This window comes from Trematomus bernacchii, unplaced genomic scaffold (assembly GCF_902827165.1).
Source record: "Trematomus bernacchii unplaced genomic scaffold, fTreBer1.1, whole genome shotgun sequence".
Lineage (NCBI taxonomy): Eukaryota > Metazoa > Chordata > Actinopteri > Perciformes > Nototheniidae > Trematomus > Trematomus bernacchii.
In genome coordinates, this window is record NW_022987733.1 from 1,881,872 (window position 1) to 1,909,273 (window position 27,402).

The 27,402-nt window shown below is 40.8% G+C and overlaps 1 protein-coding gene and 1 long non-coding RNA gene across 2 annotated transcripts; both read right to left on the reverse strand.

Moving 5' to 3' along the window:
• Nucleotides 1-16,012: 16,012 nt before the first annotated feature.
• On the reverse strand, nucleotides 16,013-17,832 carry LOC117494845 (C-type lectin domain family 10 member A-like). Its single transcript, XM_034145836.1, has 6 exons — nucleotides 17,817-17,832; nucleotides 17,548-17,619; nucleotides 16,727-17,041; nucleotides 16,467-16,630; nucleotides 16,225-16,328; nucleotides 16,013-16,148 (listed from the first exon to the last, which is right to left on the reverse strand). The coding sequence occupies exons 1-6, from the start codon at nucleotides 17,830-17,832 to the stop codon at nucleotides 16,013-16,015; spliced, it is 807 nt and encodes a 268-aa protein (XP_034001727.1).
• A 147-nt stretch (nucleotides 17,833-17,979) lies between these two features.
• LOC117494886 lies at nucleotides 17,980-19,390 on the reverse strand. Its single transcript, XR_004557135.1, has 3 exons — nucleotides 19,294-19,390; nucleotides 18,609-18,680; nucleotides 17,980-18,015 (listed from the first exon to the last, which is right to left on the reverse strand). It is a non-coding gene; the product is annotated as an uncharacterized LOC117494886 (long non-coding RNA).
• Between the last annotated feature and the right edge of the window lie 8,012 nt (nucleotides 19,391-27,402).

Genomic DNA, 27,402 nt, shown 5'->3' on the forward strand with positions numbered 1-27,402 from the left:
ATTCAATAAACGGCCCCGTACTCCAGGCCAAACTCTGAGCGATGTGGTCGTGTGTGTTTTCTGTCCGTAGCATACTTACAAACTACTTTGGTTGACTGCAAACGTGGAGACTTCTGCTGAATATAATGTCTCACGCAACAGGTTATGGGCCCAGTCAAGGAGGCCAAAGGTGGTTTAAGTTGTTATTCGACGGTGACGAGAAAAACTTTGAGTTATGGGAGACGAGGTTTTTGGCGCACATGGAACTGCGCGGCCTCAGTGAAGTTATCCTGGAAGAGCCAGCGATAGACTACAACAACGAAGAAGCACTTGAAGAAGACGCAACAAAGAATGCAGAAGCATATGCTGAATTAGTGCAGTGTCTAGATAATAAGAGTTTATCACTCATAATGAGAGACGCAAAACAAGATGGAAGAAAAGCGTTGGCAATACTCCGAGAGCACTACGCAGGAAAGGACAAACCACGAGTCGTGAGCCTGTACTGTGAACTCTCTTCTCTCCACAAAGCAAGCAACGAGACTGTTACTGATTATATTATTCGAGCGGAGACTATATTCACGTCTTTGAGAAGGGCCGAAGAAAATATCAGTGAGGGGTTGCAGATTGCCATGGTAGTGAAGGGGTTACCGGACTCATTCAACCCGTTTGTCGTGCACGTCACTCAAACCAACGACCGTCTAACGTTCGGTGACTTCAAACCTAAACTGCGGAGCTATGAGAGCACTGACAAATATAGGACGAGTGACATGAATGCGGATGAGGACGGCGTTATGAGGACTAGCGGGGCAAGGACACGAGGACGTGGAAGAGGGAAGAAGATGGACTTGGCCGACACTGAATGCTACACATGCGGAAAGATGGGGCATATGGCCAGGACATGCCCTAACGAGATCCAAGCGAGGCGAGAGGAGCGACGGTGGGACACGCCACACCGAGGAAGGGGGCGAGGCCGAGGCAGAGGGCTGGGCCGTGATCAGGTGAAGAAGGCAGACGGAGACACGGAGGATGATACCGGTGCATCATTCTTTTTCAAAATAAGTGACTGTCAAAATCAAGTAGGAAATAAGAGAGGTCTTATGGTCGACTGTGGTGCCACGACGCACATGATTAATGACCCGGCAAAGTTTAAGACAATCGATAAGAGCTTTAGACCCGAGGACCATGTGATAGAGCTGGCAGATGGAACGAAAACGACCGGGATGGTGAAGATGAGGGGAGAAGCCGAAGTTGTTCTGCTAGACAGCGAGGGACGGCAAGTGAAAACGAGGCTCAAACGAGCGCTTTACATCCCATCTTTTTCACAGGACATTTTCTCCGTGAAAGCAGCGACAGCCAGTGGAGCTGAGGTCCGCTTCAAGGACGGTGATGATTGGCTGATTCATCAAAATGGTACCAAGTTTAAAATGGATGTGTATGGTAGGCTATATTACCTTAGCACAGTAGAGGATGAAAATACTGATGATGTTTGTAATGGTTGTCATGACATCCAGACATGGCATAGAATACTTGGTCATTGTAATTTTGAGGATGTGTCTAAACTAGAGAAAGTGGTTAAAGGTATGTCGATCAAAGGGAAACATGACATGTCTAACCATAACTGTGAAATATGTACGCAGGGAAAATTTACTCAAAGCAGAAACAGGCAGGCAGATGTAAAAGCTAAGACAGTACTGGAGCTAGTACATACAGACCTATGCGGTCCAATAGAACCAGCAGATAAAGACGGGTACAGATATGCAATAGCATTTACTGATGATTATAGTGGGATGATTTTTCCCTACTTTATCAAAGCAAAGAGTGATACAGCAAAAGCTACTGAGAAATTCATAGCGGATACTGCTCCATATGGATACATTAAGTGCATAAGATCTGACAACGGTACTGAATTCACCGGGCATGAGTTTCAAACTTTACTTAGGACGAAAGGGATAAGGCACGAGACAAGTGCACCATACTCACCTCACCAGAACGGTACTGCAGAGAGAGGTTGGAGGACCTTATTTGAGATGTCACGATGCATGCTATTAGAGAGTAACCTCCCAAAGCAGTTATGGACATATGCTGTACAAACAGCAGCACAGATACGTAACAGGTGTTACTGTAAGCGTCTAGAGCAGACACCATACCGTGTTTTTACTGGCAAACACCCAACTTGTCCAACATGAAAATATTTGGCTCTGAATGCTACGGGTATAAGCAGGATAAGAAGAAGCTAGATTCTAGATGTGCAAAGGGTATTTTTGTAGGATACGACAAATATAGCCCAGCATTCCAAGTATTTTATCCTGAGACAGGGAAAGTCCTGAAACATAGGCTGGTAAAATGTATCACAAAGAGTAGCGCAGATAGTCAGACTCAGACAAATCGTAATATGGATGATGACACTTATGGAGAAATTATTCCCACAACACCAGCAGGGACAAAAATGGTCAACCAGAATCAGAGAGAGCCTAATGTGGGTGTACAGTCCGATAGTGCGGAGAATATTGAGGCTAGTCAGATCCAGACAGATAGTACTCAAAGAGAACAGGGAGAGAGTGCACGACGCTATCCCACTAGACAAAGAAATGCTCCAGAATATTTATTGGAGTATCAGTGTAAGGCTGATTGTAATGATGAAGGTGAAAATGTAGATTATTTCTACAGAGTTGCTTGTGACGTACCCAAAACATACATGCAGGCTGTAGGCTCTAAGAAATCAAAAATGTGGGCTGATGCAATGAAAGAGGAGATTAACTCTTTAACAGAGAATGAGACCTTCAGTCTGACCACACTGCCAAAAGGCAAGCAAGCAGTGGGAGGTCGTTGGGTATATGCAGTAAAGGAAAGCCCAGATGGATCTGAGATTTTTAAAGCCAGATATGTAGCTAAAGGCTATAGTCAAGTAGAGGGAATTGATTACAAGGAAACTTTTTCACCGACAGCAAATATGACTTCTGTACGTACATTGATGCAGGTGGCTATACAGGATGATCTTATCCTACACCAAATGGATGTGAAGACAGCTTATCTCCATGCACCAATAGACTGCGAGTTATATATGGAACAGCCCGAAGGTTTTGAGGCAAAATCTAAAACAGGGGAACACTTAGTGTGCAAACTCAACAAGTCATTGTATGGTTTAAAGCAATCCGGGCGGAACTGGAACAAGTTACTGCATGATCATCTTACAGAGAATGGGTTTGTGCAAAATGATGCTGATCATTGTGTCTACAGAAAAGAGTCTGAGAACGAAAGAGTTATTCTGTTGATATGGGTAGATGACCTACTCATAGCAGCCAATAACAACGGCTCACTCGGTGATGTCAAAGAGATGTTGAAGAGGAAGTTTAAAATGAAAGATTTTGGGTGAACTTAAACACTTCCTAGGTATCGACTTTACACAGAGTGAGGGGGAGATCAAAATGAGCCAAAAGAGACACATAGCAAAGATGCTAGAGAGGTTTGGCATGTCAGAGTGCAAACCAAGGTCAACTCCATGCGAGCAAAAGTTACATTTTGACAAAGGCAAAATTTGACAAGTTCAAAGGGTATTTGTTTGGAGAGTAATGTGAATTGCAGGTGTAAAAATTGAACACTGCTAGAGAAGTTTTTTTTGTTTATTTGGATTCTGTGTACCACTGTAGAGAGTTATTAACATGTCTTTGAGTGGGAGTGTTAAGCATATTTGTATATGAACAAAGTCATGTTTCAGTTCATGTGTATGACATCATCAGAATGTGCCTGAGTGAAAGAAACGTGGTCATGCTAATGAGCATGCGCAGATTCAATAAACGGCCCCGTACTCCAGGCCAAACTCTGAGCGATGTGGTCGTGTGTGTTTTCTGTCCGTAGCATACTTACAAACTACTTTGGTTGACTGCAAACGTGGAGACTTCTGCTGAATATAATGTCTCACGCAACACAACTGCAAAATGAAAATGAGCTTTTTTATAATCAAGGTTATAATGCAATTGAGTTTTTTGTCAATTTGCCTCTTTTGGAAGCTTTTTCCTGTCAGTCTCACGTTAAGTTTTCCATTTATATTTCACATTGCCTGAAACTGCTTGTCACTGTGGTTTGAAGTCAACATTACTAAGAAAGGAGTGAAATGGGGAAGTCTTCAAGCCACACATTTTGTGAAATAGCAAGCGCTGGTGGGTAGTGAGTGTGGGATAAACTCAGAACTTCACAGAGACTCAGTAACATGAAAGACACATGACATTTGTTAATAGATTGACATTAGATAGACATTCATTGACGTTTGGGTCTGATCATGTGATTTGTTAAGAATGAAAGGAAATATAGAATATGTCTTGACTCATCTTTTAATTATTTGTATGCATACTGTATTTCCCACTAATGGTGGCTGCAGGTATGTACAGTATAGGAAATATGTGTGAAAGTCTGTGTGTCTCGTACACAGAGACACACACACACACACACAAACACACACCATCGTGTTGGGGGGCGTGGCATGAACAACATTGTCCAACAGAAGCTAGTTTATTTGACCTTATCTAGCATGAATCTATATGGGTCGATTTTCACCCGTAACACCACAGGGGTTACTATAGTTAATAATATAAAGTTCTAAAAACGTTTTTGTAATATTGGATGATAGTCATTATTTTTGAGTGATTTGAACTGAGATAAATCATGGGTCAAAATTGACCCGCCAACAACATGAATGGTAACAGCTTTCTAACACAGCACAAGGGCTAGCAGCATCCCCTTCCCTATCAGATCAGCCCCCTCCGTTGACTGTGTTAAATCCAGGTTAAGAACACACTTTTACTCTCTAGGGTTTGACTCCTCCATATCTGGCTGATCAACCCACTCTCTTCAGTCTGCGTACAAATGACACGACTTTACACATTGGAAATGCGTGCAATAGATACGCAGAAGTCCGATTTTGCGTGCATATGATACGCTAACCATTCCCATTGAGATCTGAGTCCGAGTTTTGCTTGCATATGATACGCCACGTTTCAGAGGAGCCTCAGAATACTGAAATCCGTATTTTTTTAATATTTTTCTCCTTCTAATTTGTTATTCTTTTCTAAATAACACACTGTTATTTACTCAACAATAACACACAATTATCCTTGTTTTTATTTATTTGTTTAATTCTATAATCTCTGGCTTTTAGCCGTTCCTCAGGTTCTGAATTTCACAGTAAGTCACCGGAAACAGACGTAGGCCTATAAGGGACAGTTCGAGCATCATTCATATCAAATCAAATCAAATCAAGTTTTATTTATATAGCACATTTTTAAACGATTTTTGGTCGAGCCAAAGTGCTGTACATATAATAAAAATACCCTACAGTAAAGACACTTTACAGCAAATACAACAGCACAGTTTGTTCAGAATATCAGTGTGAGAAAAACGACACCCTCTGTCCTTAGACCCTCACATCGTACAAGGAAAAACTTCCAGAGAAAAGCCCACATTTCAAAGGGGAAAATGGGAGAAAACTTCGGGGAGAGCAACAGAGGAGGGATCCCTCTCCCAGGACGGACAGATGTGCAATAGATGCCGTGTGTAAATCGAAGAGATAATACATTTTACAGCGTAGGTAGACCGCATCATTGTGATACACAGCCACTGAACTGATTACCCAAGATCCTCAGCTATGGTTGAAGCTCAGTGATTGGATGTTTTATCCGCAATGCACGTTGGCATATGGTGTTTATGCGATATGTAATCCGAAAAACATTTTTAAAAAAAGAAAATAATTAGGGCTGTCAAGTTAACGCGTTAATAAAAACGCAAAAAAAAATTAACGCCACTAATTATTTTAACGCGATTAACGCATGTGTATTTTTTGTCCTCGGCCGCCCGTAGTTTCAGAGCGCATCGAGTTTAAAATACCATCTACAAGCTGATGCTGACAGCCCCGCTCCTGCCGCCCGCTTGTGGCAGACCACACTTCCACGCTCACCGGCAGGCCAGGACTGGCCATCGGGAGGACCGCGAGGGTGTGTGTATGTGTGGCGCGAGCGAGGCACACCTTACGTGTTGTTGTTGTTGTTAGCATCTGGTGCTAGCTAGCTGCGCTAACGGATATAAGGAGCTGTTTCAATGAATACAGAGAAGCAACATTTCGCCGACAACTGCGCCGAGCACTTGACTTTATGCAGGTAGCTGGACGTACGAAAAGTCAGCACACTCAGCACGGTTATAGTAGATAGTGCGCGCAACATGATTGCAGCGTCCAGGCAGCTCCCGTTCGAGCATATATGCCTTGAGCTGCACATAGCTCCAACGATCCATCACAGTGTCTCCACATTCTCACGCACGCACACACACACACACACACACACACACACACACACACACACACACACACACACACACACACACACACACACACACACACACACACACTTTGTATTGTATTATTGTATGAGAGAGGTTCCAGGTTGAATTGAGGCGAATATTTGTAATGTTCAGAGGTTGTTGTGTTTAATATTCAGAGAATATTTGTCATTGTTCAAATGATAATAAACAAACACATAAAGCATATTTGTCCACTCATATGTTGATAAGAGTATTAAAAACTTGAAAAATATCCCTCTAAGGTACATTTAGAACAGATAAAAAATGTGCGATTAATTTGCGATTAATCGCGATTAGCTATGGACAATCATGCGATTAATCGCGATTAAATATTTTAATCGACTGACAGCCCTAAAAATAATACTTTATTCCGAGTGTGCTTGCTTTTCTCTTTGGAAGTCATCACATAACGGCATTGTAATACACGGTTCGGCTGCATTACATATTGCATATCTGCCGTAGTTATTTATTTATAGAGCCCTGATGAGAAGACTTCTGGACAAACTGGAAGAACTGCCACCGAAACTGAAAACGTGACGTGGATCATAAATATATCAGCAATTAAACAACATCTTCCATTTCTCTTCACACAATACGTCTCCTTGTAGTATCAACACTAATTCGGCTGACTTTTATATTTGATCCAATTGGTAGATAGGTTATATTTACACCATAACGGTGCACAGCTGATAGACAGGGACTTGTCATTTTTAAAGATATTACTGATTTTCTTTGAATATAAGAATGTAAATATTGAGTTGAGAGAATAGTCAGGGGTTTTGGGAGATGGGAGACACATCTATGGAATCAGAATTTCAATAGCTTACCATTAAATGACGGATATACCTTTCTGTCTGTGATGATTTACAAATCAGATATTAATGTGTAGAAGTAAAACATGTGAAATAATATAGCAATATCCTGTAAAATTATGTGAAAACATGAATAAAACTACACATCTTCAGATGTTATACATAAGTGTCCTACACTAATAATACAAAGTTATTATGGCTGTGTGTACCTTGTGTGCACCGCCTAGTGGTTAAAGCACGTTATTATTATTATTTTTTTTTAATATGTTATATTTGATGAAAAAAATATTAAGAGTACATACTTCTGGGGAAAGTATGTACTCTAGGGGGAAAGTAGAGGGTCAATGATAGAAATATAGAATATAAAAAATCAAGAAGATACTGTAACTGATCTCTACAATAAAACAGTTTAGTGCCTGATAGGAGGATGTGCAAAACAGACAAACTAATTAGGCTTTATTTAAACATTAAAGAATACTTTAGGTTAAGGTCTTCTTTTGAATAAGAAAAAAGCTTTGGGGGTATCTACAGATAAATATTAAGCCTGACAAAGTACTTAACGTCTAATATATTGCTTTCCTGCAATGTTAACTATGTTGAAGCACTTATTTTAACTGATATTATACATATGAATTATATTCTTATAAGATGTATGTAGATAGTATAAGAAATGTGCAGATTTTGACAGTTTAATGGTGGAGGTACACACATATTGATAGATGTCTTGTAATGCACTGTTGAGGAACCTGCGACCCAAGTTTTTCATTCATTGCATAACTTCAACTTAGTTGTGTATATGATATGTCAATAAACCTTGGAAAATCTTGAAATCTTGAAAGGGATGTGCAAAATAGCAATTATATACAGTCTTTAATTAACTATTAGTAGCGAATAATGAGTAATGAATATACTTTATAGGGATCTGCAGATAAATGTTTAGTCTTCTCAAGCACCAACAAATATCTCTCCTGATTGTTGGCACTTGACAATCACCTTCCCTGAATTTTACTCTGGTGTAACTAAAGTTGGATTTAACCTGTTTCACGCCTTCCCCCCGGTACCGGGCGGATAAACGCGTCATTTGCAGGAAACAACGTCTAAGGAATCTTAATATTGAATAAAACTATGAATGTGTTATATCCATGTAACGGGAAGAAACTCAGCTAACTGATCTTTTTAATTTTTTTTTTCAAAAAAAACCCACAATGCTAGCACTCAGCCTCTGAATTAGCCTCGATCGAAAAAACGGGACCGACAAAGGCACATAAACTCACTCAGAACTCCCTTATTACTTATCCTAGATGCACAACCAAACACTATTTTTTGGTGTCCTGGAGACACTGAATCTAACGGTGCCCACCTCAACACTCAGTGATAAACATTCGCGACGCTATCAACGAAAGCGTACATCATCACATGTGGAGCCAAGAAGCTAAACATGTAAATATATCTTACCTTGGTCAAAAGTGGTCTTCAATGGCATTAAAACGATAAAAAAACGATGCTGCAGTTAATCCATAGGTTCATCCTATGTGTCTGTGCCTTCTTTGAAATTATTTCTGATAATCCATAAGCAATACAACTGCGTTTTAGTTTCCAAACTCCAGAAGGAGACATTCCTCCAGTTTAGTTTCGCTTTCCACACGCGAAGCGGCAACATTTTTTCTTTACAACCTGTCTGGGTGGGAGCCTCCTCCTTCGATTCTATTGGCTCTAACGGTCACAAGGGTATGTCAACCAACCAGATCGAGCAAGGGGGGCCAGAGATAGGTCAAATCCACCCAAATGACCCCAGATGGTCCAGTTTTTGACTAAATCTCTCTAAAAAGGTCAAATTTCACTTGTTTTGCATCAATCTTGATACAGGGTACTTATTATATGTTGTACTTTGGATTCCTAAAGCTTTTAGTCTACTAACCCATCATCCAAGAGTAGTTTTCACTATCTGTAAAAAATAATTTTTGGACGGACACTATAATTTACAGTTTTTTACTATGTAAAATCTGAATTTTCTTTAAAATAAAAAACATTTATATTGATTCTGACACTTCTACATCCAACTCACAGGTTTATCATTACTTTGAGAAAAGATTATTAATTTAACCCTTTTAGAAGGGAAGATATGGTCATTTGTTCTGGGAATGTCATTTTCGAGCCTGAGACCTGAAAAACAGGCTCAGAGTGGAACAGGTTAAGGGTTGTTTATATTTCACATCATTAATCAGAATCTGCAAAGTAACTCAAATAAATGTAGTGGATTAAAAATACCAGGTTAACCTCTGAATTGTAGTGGAGTAGAATTACAAAGTAACAATGAGCTGTCATGTGGGTATATATGAATGCTGCGCATTATGGACACAAGCAATTTTCACCCATTTATTAATTATATGTTTTAAATTTGATAACACCAATGTGTTTAATACTGGCAACTTCTAATTGTGGGAAAAACGAAAACGTTCCCAGTAGAGACGTCCCATAGCACATTTTGCGAAACACAATAGCCAGCATGTGTAGTTCTGGGGGGGGGGGGGGGGGGGGGGCTGGTCCCGTTCGAGTACAGTTTTGGATAGTCTGCCGTGTTTTTGTTCCATTTCAAAGTTCTGTTTGACGCTCGGCATAACCTTGGCACACTGCCACTCCAACATCCAATCCCAGAGCTTGAAGATTAATCACGGGGACTGTAGTCCCAAACGATAGCTGAGGATTATGGGTAGTGTAGTGTCTTCGGCCATCCTAAACTCCAAAATGTTTTTCGGATTTCATATCGTATTAACACCATCTCCCAACGTGCTTTGCGGCTAAAACATCCAATCACCGAGCTTAAACCAGTGGCTGTGTATCGCAATGATGCTCGAAATGTCCCTTATAGGCCTACGTCTGTTTCCGATGACTTTATTTTGAGATTCAGTTCCTGACGGACGGCCAAAAAGCCAGAGATTATAGAATTAAATAAATAAATAAAAACAAGGATAATTGTGTGTGATTGTTGAGTAAATAACAGTGTGTTATTTAGAAAAGAATAACAAATTAGAAGGAGAAAAAGATTTAAAAAATACGGATTTCAGTATTCTGAGGCTCCTCTGAGCCCCATTTATTTTCCTGACGGACGTCAAATAAAGTCAGACATTATACGATTTAAAATAAAAACAATAATCGTGGCTTGATATTGAGTAAGAACATGTTTTTATGAACCACACAGCTTCCGGTCTTCCAAGACCCGACCGGAAAAAAGACGTGGTGCAGGCACGAAACATGGCGTATCATATGCAAGCAAAACTCGGACTCAGATCTCAATGGGAATGGTTAGCGTATCATATGCACGCAAAATCGGACTTCTGCGTATCTATTGCACGCATTTCCAATGTGTAAAGTCGTGTCATTTGTACGCAGACTGAAGAGAGTGGGTTGATCAGCCAGATATGGAGGAGTCAAACGCTAGAGAGTAAAAGTGTGTTCTTAACCTGAATTTAACACGCTGCTAGCCCTTCAAATCAAATCAAATCAAGTTTTATTTATAAAGCACATTTATAAAGCACATTTAAAAGCGATTTTTGGTCGAGCCAAAGTGCTGTACATGTAATAAAAACACATTACTACAATCACAGTAAAAGACAATAAATTACAACAGATATATATAAAAAATAAAAAAAAACACAAGGAAAAGTCAGGAGTCGTGCTCCGCTCTAACTAGAAGGCCAGAGAGAAGAAGTGTGTTTTTAGTGTAGATTTAAAAACCCCTAGGGTCTGGGCCGACCTCACATGGAGGGGCAGAGTGTTCCAGAACCTAGTGCCAGCTGCAGCGAAGGCTCGGTGCCCTCGGGTTTTAAGCCTGGTCTTGGGCACTACCAGCAGCAGCTGGTCAGCAGACCTTAAAGCTCTGGCTGGGGTGTAGCGCTGGAGGAGTTCGGCTATATAGGCCGGAGCCAGCCCATTTAGTGCTTTAAAAACAAATAAAAGGATTTTAAAATCAATTCTGAACCGAACTGGAAGCCAGTGCAGTGAGGCCAGAATTGGGGTGATGTGGTCACGCTTTTTGTGGCCAGTCAGCAAACGTGCAGCCCTTGTGTTGTGTTAGAAAGCTGTTACCGTTCATGGTGTTGGCGGGTCAATTTTGACCCATGATTTATCTCAGTTCAAATCACTGAAAAATAATGACTAACATCCAATATTACAAAAAAGTTTTTAGAACTTTATATTATTAACTATAGTAACCCCTGTGGTGTTACGGGTGAAAATCGACCCATATAGATTCATGCTAGATAAGGTCAAATAAACTAGCTTCTGTTGGACAATGTTGTTCATGCCACGCCCCCCAACACGATGGTGTGTGTTTGTGTGTGTGTGTGTGTGTTGGTGTGTATCTGTGTACGTGCTTGTGTGTGTATGTGTGCTTATGTGTGCGTGTTCAGGTTCAAGTGTTACGGTACGTCCACACAGCAGCGTTTAAAAAATCTTGGAGGTGGGCGTATCTGAAGCTTGGGGATTTTTTGCGAGCAACGCGACCAACAACCAATCACATGAATCTCCCGCCCCCGACATACAGAGCAAAAAAGCCCGAAGTAAACTGGATATAAACTCCCCAAACAGGCGAAAACCTACCACTGTCTCTGGCACCTCCTTCCATGCCTGGCTCCTCCGGTTTGTATCCCGGTAGGTAAATAGGGACTGGTCATAAAGCACCGGGTGATTCCCTACCGCTATAATACATTTCTCCTCCATTTTTTGGAATATGAGGAAATGACCTGCGTTATGTCTCTCCCAGCATACACGCGGTTTGATTGGCTAGCGCTTGTACTGTCAGATTTGCATAAACGGGATTTGATTGGCTGATGATTCCACCTCAGCTTCAAAAGTTGAACATTGCTCAACTTTTGAAGCCTGAGATGCCTGGAAATCTCCGCTTTGCTTCCCACAATGCAGTTCGGCGAAAAGTGAGGCAAAGTGACGTCACTTCAAGTGACAGCGTTGGAAGATTTTTTTACCGCTGCTGTGTGGACGGGCCGTTAGTGTACATATTATTTGAGAAAGGTGGAGTTCCATGTGCATGTTTGCATGTTGCGAAAAAAATATTGTTACAGTGTATGATGGGGGTGGGGATGGGGTGTCTAAAGTCAAAGATGAATCTTGATTGGGCCAAATTTGACCCGAACCAAACACCAAATTACATACTTTTGTTCAGAGAGACCTACAAACTTGGCTAAAATTGTCAAAATAAGTTTGGTAGTGTTCATATAGCTGTTGTGGAGGATATCATGAAGCCTTGTCCTGATAAAAAAAAAAACTAGAGGGCGGTTATTATATAATGTTAACTTGAAAAGGGTCACAGGAGACCTGAACACAACATCAGGGAGAGGAACTGAGCAGCATTGATGGACACTGATGCATTGATGAGTTTAAACACTAGTATCACATCATATCTACATACATACATCTTACTTAGTGCTTGCACTTTTTTTGGCCAATTCACCTCCACTTCCTGTCCCTCTCTGAAACTCTGCTGGTGCTGATGTTGACAGAGTGACTGAATATTGAGGCCTGATCTCCTTCTTTCTTATTTTCATCACAATGGTTGCACCATTAATAAGATTGTTTCTCCAGACTTGATTAAAGCACTGATGTTTTCAAGGGAAAGACAAAAACAACAATGTGTGGCAGCACATTTATTCACTGGTGACAACAGAGTAAAACATGACATTGCTCATAAACAAAAATAAAGATAGATAAAAATCATCCATAAAGTGTGCATCATCAGAATAGTATCAGGGACAGTTTCATCCCACTAGCCATAAGCCTATTAAACACCTGAGCTTGCACTATTTTATTTGTATTCTTGTTTTACATATATGTATTTCTTATGTCTTGTTAATTGCACTGTTAAGGAACCTGCGATCACAGTTTTTATACATTACATAATTACACCGTAGTTTTTAAATGTCATGACAATAAACCTTTGAAACTTGAAAAATAGTTATTTAACAGACTCTGGAACATTGTATAGAGAACAAGTGATGCAGCTCCCTCTGTTGGCCGGTAGAAGCAATAAAATAAAAAGGTCCATAATCTTTGCAATAATCTGAGTTTAAAGGTGGGGTTGGTAAATTTGAGAAACCGGCTCGAGATACACTTTTTGTTATATTCCATGGAATGCTCTTAACATCCCGATAGCAATGAATATATTAAGTGCTTTGACAAAAAATCCATAAAAAAATGTCATCTGTGGAAGCCGTAATACTGTAAAAAGCACGACCAATCATTTTAGCCGGCCCGGCTAAAATAACTGGATGGCCTACCTGCCTGTCAGCCTTCCATCTGTGCACAAACTTATCTCGTGCCCTCATTGGTCATGTGCGCGTTCGTGTGTGTTGGAGGAGGGGCTCTGTAAGGAAGTGGCAGATGTTTTCCGCCTGTGTATTTTCAAATTCTAGCGATCTCGAGCCGGTTTCTCAAACGTACCTACCCTACCTTTAAGCGTTGCATCTCTAATACAATAGAATAACATTATTCATATCTAATAAAAACACCATAAAAATGTTAAAGGGCCCATGTCATGGCCATTTCCACTGATCATAATTACATTGTTGAGGTATACTAAAATAGATTTATACTGTGCAATTTTCCAAACTCACATTGGTTTCGCATACAGCATCTCTGTCAAGCATGTGTATTCAGCAGTATTCACTTTCTCCACTAAACGACTCGTTGGAGCTCTTGCCCCCCCCTCCCTGTGAGCCTAGTGTGCTCCGATTGGTCAGCTCGGCCACTCGTTCTGATTAGTCAACCACCAGAGAGGCTGCGCCCATGTCAGTGCTTTTCCCGGCTGCTCTCAGCGTAACATCAGTCTTATCATGGCGTCGGTACAGCGGTATATTTTATATACATATATATTTTTAACTGTTGTTATCGAAGAGTGTGACGGCCCCAGGGCCTTTGTCTTACGATGGGGTGGAGCTGAAGAGGCTAATCAGCACGATCACGGACACCTCCGGACACTACGGCCCCAGTCTCTCTCCAAAGCGGCTGCAGGAAGACTAACTCTGCGATCCTCTCAACCACCTGTCTCTGCATTTACCACAATAAATGTGCCGTGGTTTTGTAAACTCGTGTATGTCTCCTTGTCTTTCCGTTGTGGCCTACGAGCTACTCTCATAACAAAGAGTAAGTTATTTTTACCCGTTATAAACTACTACTGTTTGATGAGAAATCAAATCATGGTTTGCTATATATGAATTCAGGGAAGAAAGGATAGGCCTACTAAGTATTTCCATTAAACTTTATTTTTAGAAATGTACAAAATGAACATAAATATACATATATACACACGGTATATCATCCATTCCTCCTCCTCTTGCCTGCGCACAGCCGGTGCGGTGCGGTGCCTTTTAGCACGAGGTCTCAGTAGTAGTAGAATCCCTTCCCCGTCATGGATTGTCCGCCAGGATCTGGCTGGACGAAATCAAATGCAAAACACAAAATATTAGAGAAACTTAGTTGTTTTAGATTCGTTAGTAGTAGTTGTGTAATGAACAGCTTGCCTGCTAATATGCTAACCTAGCTTTGTTTACCTTGGTAGCTAACACGATATGAACGTTAGCTTGGAGGAAAGGCAACTATAATGCAGTGTAATAAAACTACTATGAACAAAAGCTAGTGGTTCATATTAGGCTAGCAATAACGTGTTTATAATTGCAATCGTATACGGGTATTCTGCTACCATACAATGTAACTTGCATGAATACATTGTTTTGCGCTAGCATACAGCTAGCCTCGTTAGCTACATGCAGTATATGTACGGTCACAATGTACGGTAAACCGGAGTATACTGTATGAGTATTCCGTGTGTGTGACTGCAGACATTCTCCTGCCATGACAAACATGTAAGGCCATCTGCTGACATTGTAGTTGATATATTTAAACGCTAGCAACGTAGCATCACAAAAATGTTTTTCTGACCAAAACTAGCTCTAGCTCCGTGTGTTAGATCGCTACGCCAGCTATAATGTAATTACGTTTCGCGACTGACCGGCAAATCACCCGCAGTATACTGTCAATAGGTATTTTGTGTGTGAATGCAGACATTCTCCTGCTATGAGATACATGTATGCAAGGCCATCTGCTGATATTAGAGTTGATATATGGAAACTCTAGCAACTTAGTTAGCACAGTTAGCACTGTGTCAATGGCTTAGCAGTCCAACACAGTTTACACATTTTAAACAGTCTTGTTTGATAAATACACAAATAACAATGCAAACTTACAGGTTTGTATACCCAGATCTTCCCCTGCTCCAAACGGTCCAAACAAGCTGTGCATATCCGGCCTCAAACTGGGCAATGTTTTGGAAGCTTTCGTCTGTGAAATGCCGGTTCTTCGAACCTCTGGAGGAGGAACACGCCGCTGCTGGTGTGGCCATAGCTCTTCGGGATTGGTCCATTTCGTTCCGGGTACCGCATGACATCATGCGGTACCCGGAAGAATCAAATGGGCAGTGACGTATCTCCAACGAGGCGTTTTGGGGAGGTATTTTCTGTGTTAGAGTTTTACTCGCTACAGGGTGTACTTTGAGGGTTTTGACTCTGCACACCGTTTACATGCATAAAAACCTTCATAACACACAAGGGGACGGGTAATAACCGGAAAAGCATGACATGGGAGCTTTAAAGAAATAAATATTTGCATTAATCTTTGCCAGCCTATAGAATTGAAGTCAAACTAAAAGTACATCGATTTTAAAATAATCCACATTATGAGTTAACTTTTGTGTTTTATTGTTTGTATCGAGTTTGTGAAACTGGAATTACTGTTTTTTTATATTTTTGTTTGTAATTCATCTTTTTTCAGAGAGTTTTCCAGTAACCTTCTTAGTATGACTGCTTTGTTTAAACAGACAGAGCCTTCTTCTGGCAGATCCATTGTTTTTTATAATCACAGCTCATTGATGCTAACCATGCGTTTCTGTACTTGTAAAACATTGCACAGCGACCGTCAGCAGGATCAGGAGGATATATCCAGGAGCTGAGGAGAGAACATGATGTTTAGATAAAGGCTGATAGATTTTATTATTCAAAGTTTTTAGTAATGTGTCTCTTACCTATTAGTCAGATCACTTCCATCCACCCACTTCCATTTCTTATTTACAACTCTCAGACCAATCCAGAATCCTCTATTTCCAAAGCTGTTAGTAATGATTGCTTCCTGGAAAACAAAGAGAGAGTTGTGAGATATAAAAACATTAAACTGTAATAAACACATAATGACCTAAAGACCCAAAGTGTGTTCAAACCTAAATAAAACACAATTACTTTCATAATTGCGTCATATTAATGGGTTTACCTTTTCAGCAGGAGTATGTGCAACAGCCAGATTTGAATTATTTCCTTTGCAGTCATCTTGAGCTTCTTCCCAGGTTTTTTTATTAGGAGGCTGAGCGTTATTGAACGCATAGCAGCTGGGCTCAGTGAGATACCAGTGCCTCTGACAAGCTTTACACTTTTCATCTGACAATACAGAGTCCAAACAATAATCAACATCACTGCATTGTGATATTAATGTTATTATTATTATTGTACCTTATTAATGGATTCAGAACTTACTGCCATGTTGTCTGCAGTAGGAATCGATGCTCCACTGAGCTCGACTGATGTTGAGCTCATTCCAGGTTGTCTCCATATTTTGTATTTGCTGTGTCAAGTTGTTCGTCTTGGCCTCCAGCTCCTGGTTTAGTTTGTTCAGCTCCTGGACTTCTGCAGACAGGTTTTTCACGTTGCTTTCTGAGACAGTATAGGCTTGTGTCAGGTTGCCCAACTGGTCTGTGAGATTCTCCCGTGTCTCCAGTTCCTGGATTCTTGATGTCAGGTTCAGGATCTCTGCAGTCTGCTTGGCGTTGTCTTCCGAAAGTTCAGAGGTAACTACAGAGACAGACAGAGGAAGGTGTTGGGCTGTAAGGCTTGTGTCTCTGAGTGATTAATGATCATAATAGACATTAAAGAACAGGTTCATATGTTTTATCTTTCTTAAAACAATAGTCAGACGCACATATAAACATGTGAACGGAGCAGCATTGATGGTCTAAGATTGTTAAATCAAGTGTTTATCCTGTAGAGTAAAAACAATTTCATAAAAAAAAATCGTTAACACACCCTTAACACACATTTCAGCCTGTTTCAAATTATTATTTATTTTTTTGTGCATGTTACTTGTTAGACGCTTTTATCCAAAGCGACTAACATACTCAATACTGTGGACAATCCCCACAGGAGCAATTTGGGGTGAAGTGTCTTGCCCAGGGACACAACGACATGTAGTGGGACTCAAACTTGCCCCCTGATTCGAAGTTCAGCGCACTAGACCACTGAGCCACAGCCTCCCTCAAATGTCTGCCTGTTTCAAATTGTTGAACACAGAAGATACTCACAGTAGATACGGAGATCCATGATGGCTAACAGTATGATCCAACACACTGCTATTGGAAGAAAACACCTCAGGCCTGAAAAACAAGCATTCTGTTAAAAAACGTAATAAAGGTTTCAAAAGTTTTAAAGTCATATACACAGATACAGTTTAGTCTAAAAACTGTGGTCGCAGGTTGGTTAAAACATGCAATATAAACATATTTATAAAAATAGTGCAAGCTATTGCAAGCTCAGGAGTTTAGCTTTATCTTAACGCCTAATATCATTTAACAGGCTAATGCTTTCATTACATTATAAACACACCACAAAAATAGCTAAACCATTTCAACCTTTATCACTATGTCACTGTTTACCTTTATATATATTTTTAAAACATGTTAACAGTATTAAATAGTGAAATGTATTGATCATGCACCTGGAGGGGATGCCTTTGTATGTGCCTTCTGGTGCAGCTTCTTTTTTGGTGTCCTCTGAAAAATAAAAACACAATGTGTTGTGTTTTTATGAAGTTTATCAGAATCAGAATCTGGTTTATTTCCAGGTAGATTAACACATACGAGGAAATTGACTTGGTGTTGTGTTGCATACATAAACATACATACAAATGTAACTAAAACTAAAACACAGATAGAAAATAATTTTAAGAAAACTATAATAACATACATTTTTCTTTTTTAAATACTAAAATACATATATTTTATTTGTAAAACTGCTATAGCAGTATTTACATTGAATATGGTTGAAATCGCAGAAATAGAATTGTAATAAATGATGTGCAGTAATGAAAAACAAGACATTGTATACATTGTGTGCATTTATGTGAATTTAACTCCCAATATAATCAAACTTCAAAAACCATTGGACAAAAGATGGATTTTATAATGGCTATCAGCAAACACACTGCTATTGGTGGAAAATACAGTGAAGAAAATAAACATCTGCCCTGAGTTAATATAGAACAAAAGAGCTGATTTAATATTCACGTTTTTAACCTTCATCACTATTTTATTTAAATAACATGACTGTTGAATAAATCTCATGTTTACTTGTGTTCACAGCTCACCTGGACGCGTTGCCTTTTTATCCACAGGGCCTTCTGGTGCATTCACATAGTCAGCTTCTTCTGTGATTTCCTCTGGAAGATAAACACATACTGTTTCATCAGATATGCAGTTTCTCTCCCATTATGTTCAGCACGCATGAGGAACCATTTCACTAAAGGATGGAGTTTATAATCAAACTCAACGATGTAAAATGAGTTGCTGTCATGCAAAGAACAGAGCAGGAAAGCAGAACTAAAAACACACAGAGAAGTGTATCGTGCTGACTTTTTATAACAAGATTAAAGACCAATTAGACAAACTCAAATCTTATAAATAAAACATTTGTACATGTTATTGTTGAAAATGTAGCACATTTTGTATTTAGTACAATAGTTAATCATGTGTGGTTAACATATTGATAAACTACAAGCTTCTTCCTAATTTACTCTCAACAAAATCCCCAAATGCATTAAACATTATGTCTCTATGTTCAGCAGAGTTGATCAATTATAATTTTAAAGATTCAATCTTAAATGAATTTGGATATTTAAAATAATTAGCTGCTAGGGAGTGGTCAAGCCTCAGAAGCAACTTACGCATACATAGCAAACCATGTTGATAAAGGAAAATAAAAACACATCATAGGATGTTTCTTAGACACAAACACAAACACATACTGTAAACTCTGGAATATTCTTTAATCACCCATATCCTCGATTATTTGTCCTTTCGTCCTGAACAAAGTCCTGCTGCAGTCCTGATGAGAGCGTCTCTCTGATGTGACGGTTCAGTAGACTTCTGCTTTGAGGTGGAGATGGCATCTTTTTAATCTCCTGTTCTCACGTCATGTTGATACTTCCCAAATAGTTTCAACCGGAACTTGAAAACGTGCGGCCCTTTCACAGAGTTTTAATAGAGTCACACATCCAAAAATATTGGATTTCCCAATGATATAATCATATTAACTGCAATTTGGATCTCCATTGGATTTCTAGGCCCCAAAAACATATGTTAAGTCACCAAAATGCTCTCAATGCCACTTCCTGTCCCTCTCTGAAACTCTGCTGGTGCTGATGTTGACAGAGTGACTGAACCAGGGGCCTGTACTACGAAGCCGGATTTTCGCTTAGCCGGCTGACTTCAGGGAAAACTCGGGCTTTCCGGTCCTACGACGCTGGTTATCTTTTTAGCGGGCTAGATCTCCATGGTAACTTATGCTGAGCGGCTAACCTCCTCGGGAGGAGGTTAGGTTGCAGGCTAAGAGATCAACTCAGTGAAAGCACCGCCTGCTGACCAATCAGAGCTCAGTGTGCGGAGTTTAAAGCGATCAAGTCATATTACAGGATAGAGGAAATACAGAAAAACTGCCGTTGCAGGAAAGACGGTCGGCAAAAATCAACTGACTGTGTGAACGTGAAAATTAATAGAATATCCCCTCCCATCTTCAGAGCAATCTGACTATTATAACATTAGCGTTAAGAAAGCTTACTTAAATATCTGCCACAACATAAGTAACCGGATCAGAGTAACATTAACCTGTTAAGCCCTGAGCCTGTTTTTCAGGTCTCAGGCTCGAAAATGACATTCCCAGAACATTTTTCGCTCGTTGCTAATTCAGAGGATCAGTGTTAGCATTGTGGGTTTTCTTTTGAAAAAAAAATAAAAAATGATCAGTTAGATGAGTTTCTTCCCGTTACATAGATATAAAACATTCATAGTTTTATTAAATGAACATGCCGTCAGACACTGTTTCCTGCAAGATGTTGCGGCAGAGCCCCGGTACCGGGGTCTCTCGGGCTTAACAGGTTAAGTACAGTCCGCGGCACTGAGTGCAGACGTCGATGTGTCCCATTATCATTCATATCATATCACATCATAATGTATCATATATTTCCTTATCTGAGTCAGCTTCTTGAGCCGTATCTGGCCGTGCAACACTCAGTGTCACATACTGTATGCAGAAGTATTATTTTAAGCAACACATTAAGTTGACGAAACACTCGAGTCAAATGTAATTTAAGTCAGATCCACTCGTGTCTTGGACGGGGCAGTGATATCATAAACCTGTTAATGTACGCATTCAAACACTTTTTCTTTTACCAGCTGTATTCACCTTGCAGGTGCAGCTATGTGGCTTTTATCCTGGATAAAGGGTTTAAGTCATGGATGTTTAAAATTTAACTTCTTCATATTTGACAAATATTAAAGTTCACTTTTTATTCAGGAAGTATGACGCTGCGCTGTCAGTACGCTTGTCCATGTTTGAGATTGGTCGAATGCTCCAAATACCACCCCTTTCATGTGAACGCGCACCTAACTAGATAGGACACGGCTGGCTTGAGCGATCCACTTGATATCCAGCGTCGTAGTACAGTTTAGCGAGAGCGCGTATGTTTTGGATTGGGCCAACCGGCTAACTCAAACATATCCAGGTTAGGTTGAACCAGCTTCGTAGTACAGGCCTCAGATCTCCTTCTATCTTATTTTCATAACATATTACATAATTGGCAATAACAAGTTCGTCCTGACTTGATTAAAGCACTGATGTTTTCAAGAAAAAGACAAAACAACAATGTGTGGCAGCACATTTATTCACTGGTGACAGAGTAAAACATGACATTGCTCATAGATAAAAATACAAAGGGCAAAGAAACAAAGTACACATCAGAATACTTAAAGTGGACCTATCATGCTATATTTGAATAATATAGTGTAGGACCATACCTATATAAGGCATATTTATACTTTTTTTTTCAAAATACCAAACAGATCATGCATTTTAGCCATGCCTCATTTTGCTCAATTTGACATTTTTTAGCTCTGTTTTTGCAAGGGCAGATTCTGTGAGAACAGCACCATCTACAGGCCTGGCATATGTACTACATCGTCTCCAGCGCTTTCGAACGGCAATGGCCGTGGCTGTCTCCTCCTGATTGGTGGAGTTGGCCCAATAGCCGTAGCGCCACCGTCCTGACGTCAGGACAGTGTTCAAATCTGGATCAGTTGTTATCAGGTCCCCTTTAATGAAACAGACTCTGGAACATTGTATTGAGAACAAGTGATGCAGCGCCCTCTGTTGGCCGTTAGAAGCAATAATAATAAGTTCTTGCACTAATCTGCAGAGTTTAAGCATTGCATCTCTAATACAAACAAGTGTAACCATCCAGACTGATAAACATGAATATGTCAAGGAAATAAAAAATTCCATTTATTTTGCAAGCCCAATAGAAATCCAAAAGTCAAACTAAAGCTAGATTGATTTTTAAATAATCCACATTATATATGAGTTAACTTTCATGTATTATTGTTTATAAAACGGACAAGTCAAATCAAGCAATCTGATTGGTTCTTAGCCGTGATATATCATATTCTTCTCTCTCAATGCTGCCGAAGGTGAACTGATTTCCCTGCTGGATCTCTGACCGAGGAAGAGTCTCCTCGTCTTCCTCCTCGTTTGACACAGACGAAGGGAGATCAGGCAGTGAGACCACCTGTTCAACAACACTTTTCCTACACTTCGAAACAGGCAGGTCAGTCGACATCCTACGGCTCTGTGCACGCGTAACAGTACAAACTGGAAACACCCTTGGAAATTGCAAACCGCTCTCATCTTGCTCCACAGATGCCAATGGTCTGGAAACCACCACAGACGGTGGCACACCAGCCCACACAGCACTACCAGCGAGATCGTTGCCCAAAATCATCTGTACCCCATCAATTGGCAACGCAGGACGCACGCCGATAGACACAACCCCCCGCACCAACTCACAATCCAGCACTATTGTATGACGTGACACGGGAATCAAGCCCATCTCCATGCCCCTCATCAACACAAAATCCCCAGTCTCTGTCTCTGACGAAAAAGACAACACTGACTCAATAATAAATGAGTATCTAGCTGCTGTGTCACGCAACACCTTAATCGGAACATACTTGTCACTACCGACTACTGACACAACGGCTTCCGTTATGAACGGCTCAAAACCAGAACCCACATCCAAGTCGGCACAAACCAGCTTCTTATCAGGCACCATGCCTGATCCTACACCCTGCGGCTTTTTAACCAAAATGGCAGAACAACACATAGCTGGAGCATGTGTTGAAACACGAGGCTTCCCCTCAGGTTCCAGCAACGGACACTGCTCCTTCCAATGACCCTCTTCTCGGCAATAATGACATTGGCCCACTCTGGCGCCCTCGGATCGCCCCGGACCTGCAAATCTACGGGAGGAGCCTGGTGAAAACTTTGCACCACCGCGGGAATAGCCAACATCTTCTCCACGTCTCCAATCACCCCTAGAACACTTCTCAGTAAAACTGCCCTTATGCGTCAACACAAAATCGTCCGCTAATTCAGCAGCTCTAAGCGCGGTGGAAGGTTTCTGCTCATTTACATAAGTGACCACACGCTGAGGGATAACATCTTTAAATTGTTCCAATACAATAAGTTCACAAAGACCGTCAAAACTGACAACCTTTGCTGCCGCGCACCACCGCTGAAAATGAGAAGTCAAATCACGGACAAACTCCACATGCGTCTGCTTATCCCCCTTGACCTAACTTCTGAACCTTTGACGATACGCTTCAGGAACCAGTTTGTATGATTTTAACACCGCTGATTTTACTCTCGCATAGTCCAAAGCATTTTCGCCACAAACAGCTGAATAGGCCTCCTGTGCTCGCCCAGTGAGTACACACTGAAGTAACAGCACTCTGTCCGAATCTGACCAGTTTCTTGCCCCTGCTATGCGTTCAAAGAGAGTAAAAGAAATGTCAGGGTCACGCTCATTAAACTTTGGCACTAACCGCAAGCAAGAAATAATATCGCCACTACCTGATGCCGACCTATCAGAACCATCCTTCACCCGAGAAAGCTTGCCCTCTCCAATCAGCCGTAATCTAGCATGTTCCACCTCACATTTCATCTTTTCCACCTCCAGCACCCCCTCACATTTCCTCTTCTCCACCTCCAGCACCTTCTCCACCTCTAAACGCTTCTCTACCTCCTGCTGCTGACCCCTCAACTACAACCTCTCCTGCTCCAACCTCAATTTCTCCTGCTCCAACCTCAACTCCATTCGCAACCTCTCCTGCTCAAACTGCATGGCCAAAAGCTCCTTTTGCTGCTCGAACGTCAAACCAGCTGTCTCAACCACTACCGGCACGACCCCTGCAGCACCAGACTCACTCTTCTGCAACACCCCCTGCTCAAACAAAGATGACATGATGACAGCCTTAATCTCATGTTTCCGTTTGCTCCCTACAACAGCAATTTCATAATGCTCTGCAATTTCGACCAACTGCGCCTTCTTGCAATCGTCTAAGAAAGACACCGAGGGCATCCACAAACGCCGACAAAGAAGCCATAATATACTACCTATAACCAAACAGAAAGCAAAGTATTAACCTGCCAACATGCATGGGCAAAAGACAAACCCCAACAGAGAATTTCCCCCTCACTGCCTAACCAAAATCTTGCTAATCTCACCTAGTCTTCATGTGGCTTGCGGCGGGTAATTACGCACTGGAACCCGGCGGAATTATGGAGCGACCTGCACGCAGTCAACACCACAAAATCACGCGGACGTGCCCCCGAGACAGCTGTCCGAAAACAGCTGACACTAACCACGTCGCCACAACACTATGAAAAAAACAAACAGACGCAACCCAAGGGGAAACGCCACTTAAGCCTAGCGGGGAAAATCTCTTTACAAAAGCCTAACAAACAGCAACATCTTACCTTCTGATTGGCACACAAAACCTGACGCCATGTCAAACACTAAAGCTTCCTGAAACACAAAAGACATGATGTGTCCCCCAAATAGCAGCGCCAAGCCAGCACACAGCTGGACCACATCAACTAATTAGCTGCTCAATGACACCATGTGCTCTGAGCACTACACAAACTTTTAACCAAATAACCCGTCGGACGAGCCCCCATTTGTTACGACCTGGCTCAAAAGGCCACAACAAAGAGGAGACACACCATGTCAATGGTTACTAAAATATGTTTATTTAACCAAACAATTCAAATTAGCCAAATCAAATGAAGTGCAACAATAAGTAAAGCATGAGGTGTGGACGTCAGTGGTATCAGTAGTGTAAATGCAGGGTGAGGGTTGCATGGACGTATATGTGTGAGGGTGTTGAGGTGCACAAAGTAAAGCAACTAAAGTAACAACAGCATATACTCAACAAAACCGGAGGCCTGTAGGGAAAAGCAGAGCGAGCACAGAGAGGAGCAGAGAGGCTTTAAATAGCTGCAGGGCACCAGACCCAGGTGCCCTGAGTTACTGCAATCAGTGCAATCAACACAGCCCAGACAGGACAGCCACACCCTCTCTAATGATGGACCCACAGGGGCATCACAGTATATCACAGGTAGAATTGTAGTTACTTTTCACGAGTCATGTATCCCTCCGCGTCTGAGAAAAAGCTACAACCGTTACAACTGTTACATTACGTCCGTTACGAAACTAACTAACTAACAAAGCTCAAGATGGAAACATTTAAGGTTAACTTCGACCTCCGGGGTGGCCTCACTATGGAGGAGTGGATTGAGCAGTGCCTATCTCCAGAAAACACCTAAACGACAACATGCAGAGCTACGTGAAGAGCAGGTAGACCAACTGGAAAAGTACCACCATTCAAATAGCATGGGCCGAACCACGCCCCTTAACTGTGATATAATGACCATATACCACGGCCTGTCGTGAGCTATTGCTTAAGTATATTAAGTTTATGCAAAGTTTATGTAATTAGCGTTATTTTCTTCCTTTTTTGTTTGACAAGCTAAAATCTATTTAAATGTTTGGAATTTATTTTTATTTTTGCACTTAAATGTGGGGTATGTAATTTTGGAGAAACCAGCTCGAGTGCGCTAGAATTTGAAAGTACGCAGCCGAAAAAATCTGCCTCTTCCTTCAGACTTCCTTACAGAGCCCCTCCTCCAACACACACGAACGTGCACATGACCAATGAGGGCACGAGATAAGTTTGTGCACAGATGGAAGGCTGACAGGCAGGTAGGCCATCCAGTTATTTTAGCCGGGCTGGCTCAGATGATTGGTCGTGCTTTTTACAGTATTACGGCTTCCACAGATGACATTTTTTTATGTATCTATTGTCAAAGCATTTAATATATTCATTGCTATCGGGATGTTAAGAGCATTCCATGGAATATAACAAAAAGTGTTTCTAAAGTGAATTACATACCCCACCTTTAAGTAGGATAATCCATAGTTTTACATTTATAGGCCTGTAAATGTATTTCATTTTCTTCAATCAAAGAGAGTAACTTTCTTAGTATGACTGTCCTGTTTAAAAAGATAGAGATAAAGAATTCTTCTGGCACATCCATCGTTTGTGGTCACCACAGCTCACTGATACCCAATTGTTTTCTCTCAGGACAGAGATTGCACAGCGACCGTCAACAGCCTCTGCATTAAAGGAGCTGAGGATGGAAAATGATGTTTAGACAAAGGCTGATAGATGTTATTATTCAAAGTGTTTAGTAATGAATCTCTTACCTATCAGTCAGATCACTTCCATTCACGCACATCCGTTGAACTCAATCCTTTTTGGTGTCATGTCTTGTATTTTGCTGTTTCAAGTTGTTCTTCTGGGTCTCCAGCTCCTGGATTTGTGAGTACAGCTTGGCATTGTTTCCTGAAAGTCCAGAGGTCACTACAGAGACAAAGAGAGGAAGGTGTTGGGCTGTAAGACTTGTGTCTCTGAGTGTTTTAATGTTCTTGATAAACATTGAAGACTGGGTTCACATGTTTGCTTCACATAGCAAAGAGCTAAATGAATTTGGAAAGCGACTGGTCTCCTCTGTATTGTAGACATCTTACAACAGCTGAAATTTCAAACCACTGCCTTTTGCAAAATATGGAGAACACAAGCAGACACCTTCACACACACACTTCACCCTTAACACATATTTCAGCCTCCTATTGCAGAATCTTTGCAGCAAACGAGAGGGGAAATGTGGTTGGGTCAACAGACAGTTACAGAGCTTCAGGTCACATCTAATACAAACTGTTGAACTGACATTCACACAGAAGATACTCACAGTAGATACGGAGACCCATGATGGCTAACAGTATGAGCCACCAACACACTGCTGTCAGAAGAAAAAAACGCCGTCCTGAAAAATAATAATTCAGTTAAAAAACCTAAACAACATGACAGTCACAGATGCTTAGGATACATTTAGAACAAAAAGAGACGATTAAATATTCACACTTTCAACTTTCTTTACTCCCATTTCTGAACATAAATCCCATTTTTGACAATATTAAATGTGGATTGTTTTGTGTTCATAATGCACCTGGACGGGTTCTCTTTTCATCAACAGTGCCTCTTGAGGCATTAACGTAGTCATCTTCTTCTTGTTCTTCAATTTCCTCTGAAAGATAAACACATTATTTATATTTGAGTGCAGTTTTACTCCCAGCATGTTGAGCATCCATGAGGAACCATTGTACTGAAAGATGGATTTTGGGATTAAATCGATATTTAAAAACAGTTGCAGTTATGTAAGGAATCAGAAGCAGAAGTCAACAACGCACTTCTACATAGAAAGATAACAAATGTGTTAAGTCTTAATGTATGAGTAATGTTAAACTCTAGATATTAATCTAAAGCAGAACTAAAAACCACACGCAGAAAATTGTTCGGTTCTCACACTGACATTTCTTTAAAATAACAAACAAATATCTTTCTGCATTCATTTTGCCTTTTTCCTGCAATACCCGGCATTTCAGTTGATCCCACTAGATGGCGCACTCTAGACACAATTTACCTTTGCTG

What these genes read in the sequence shown, in the direction of transcription:
- LOC117494845 (XM_034145836.1), bottom strand. An exon ending in CTACTGCAGACAACATGGCA is followed by an intron (nt 16,631 to 16,726) that starts GTAAGTTCTGAA and finishes CTGTATTGTCAG; the next exon opens with ATGAAAAGTGTAAAGCTTGT. An exon ending in CACATACTCCTGCTGAAAAG is followed by an intron (nt 16,329 to 16,466) that starts GTAAACCCATTA and finishes TTTGTTTTCCAG; the next exon opens with GAAGCAATCATTACTAACAG.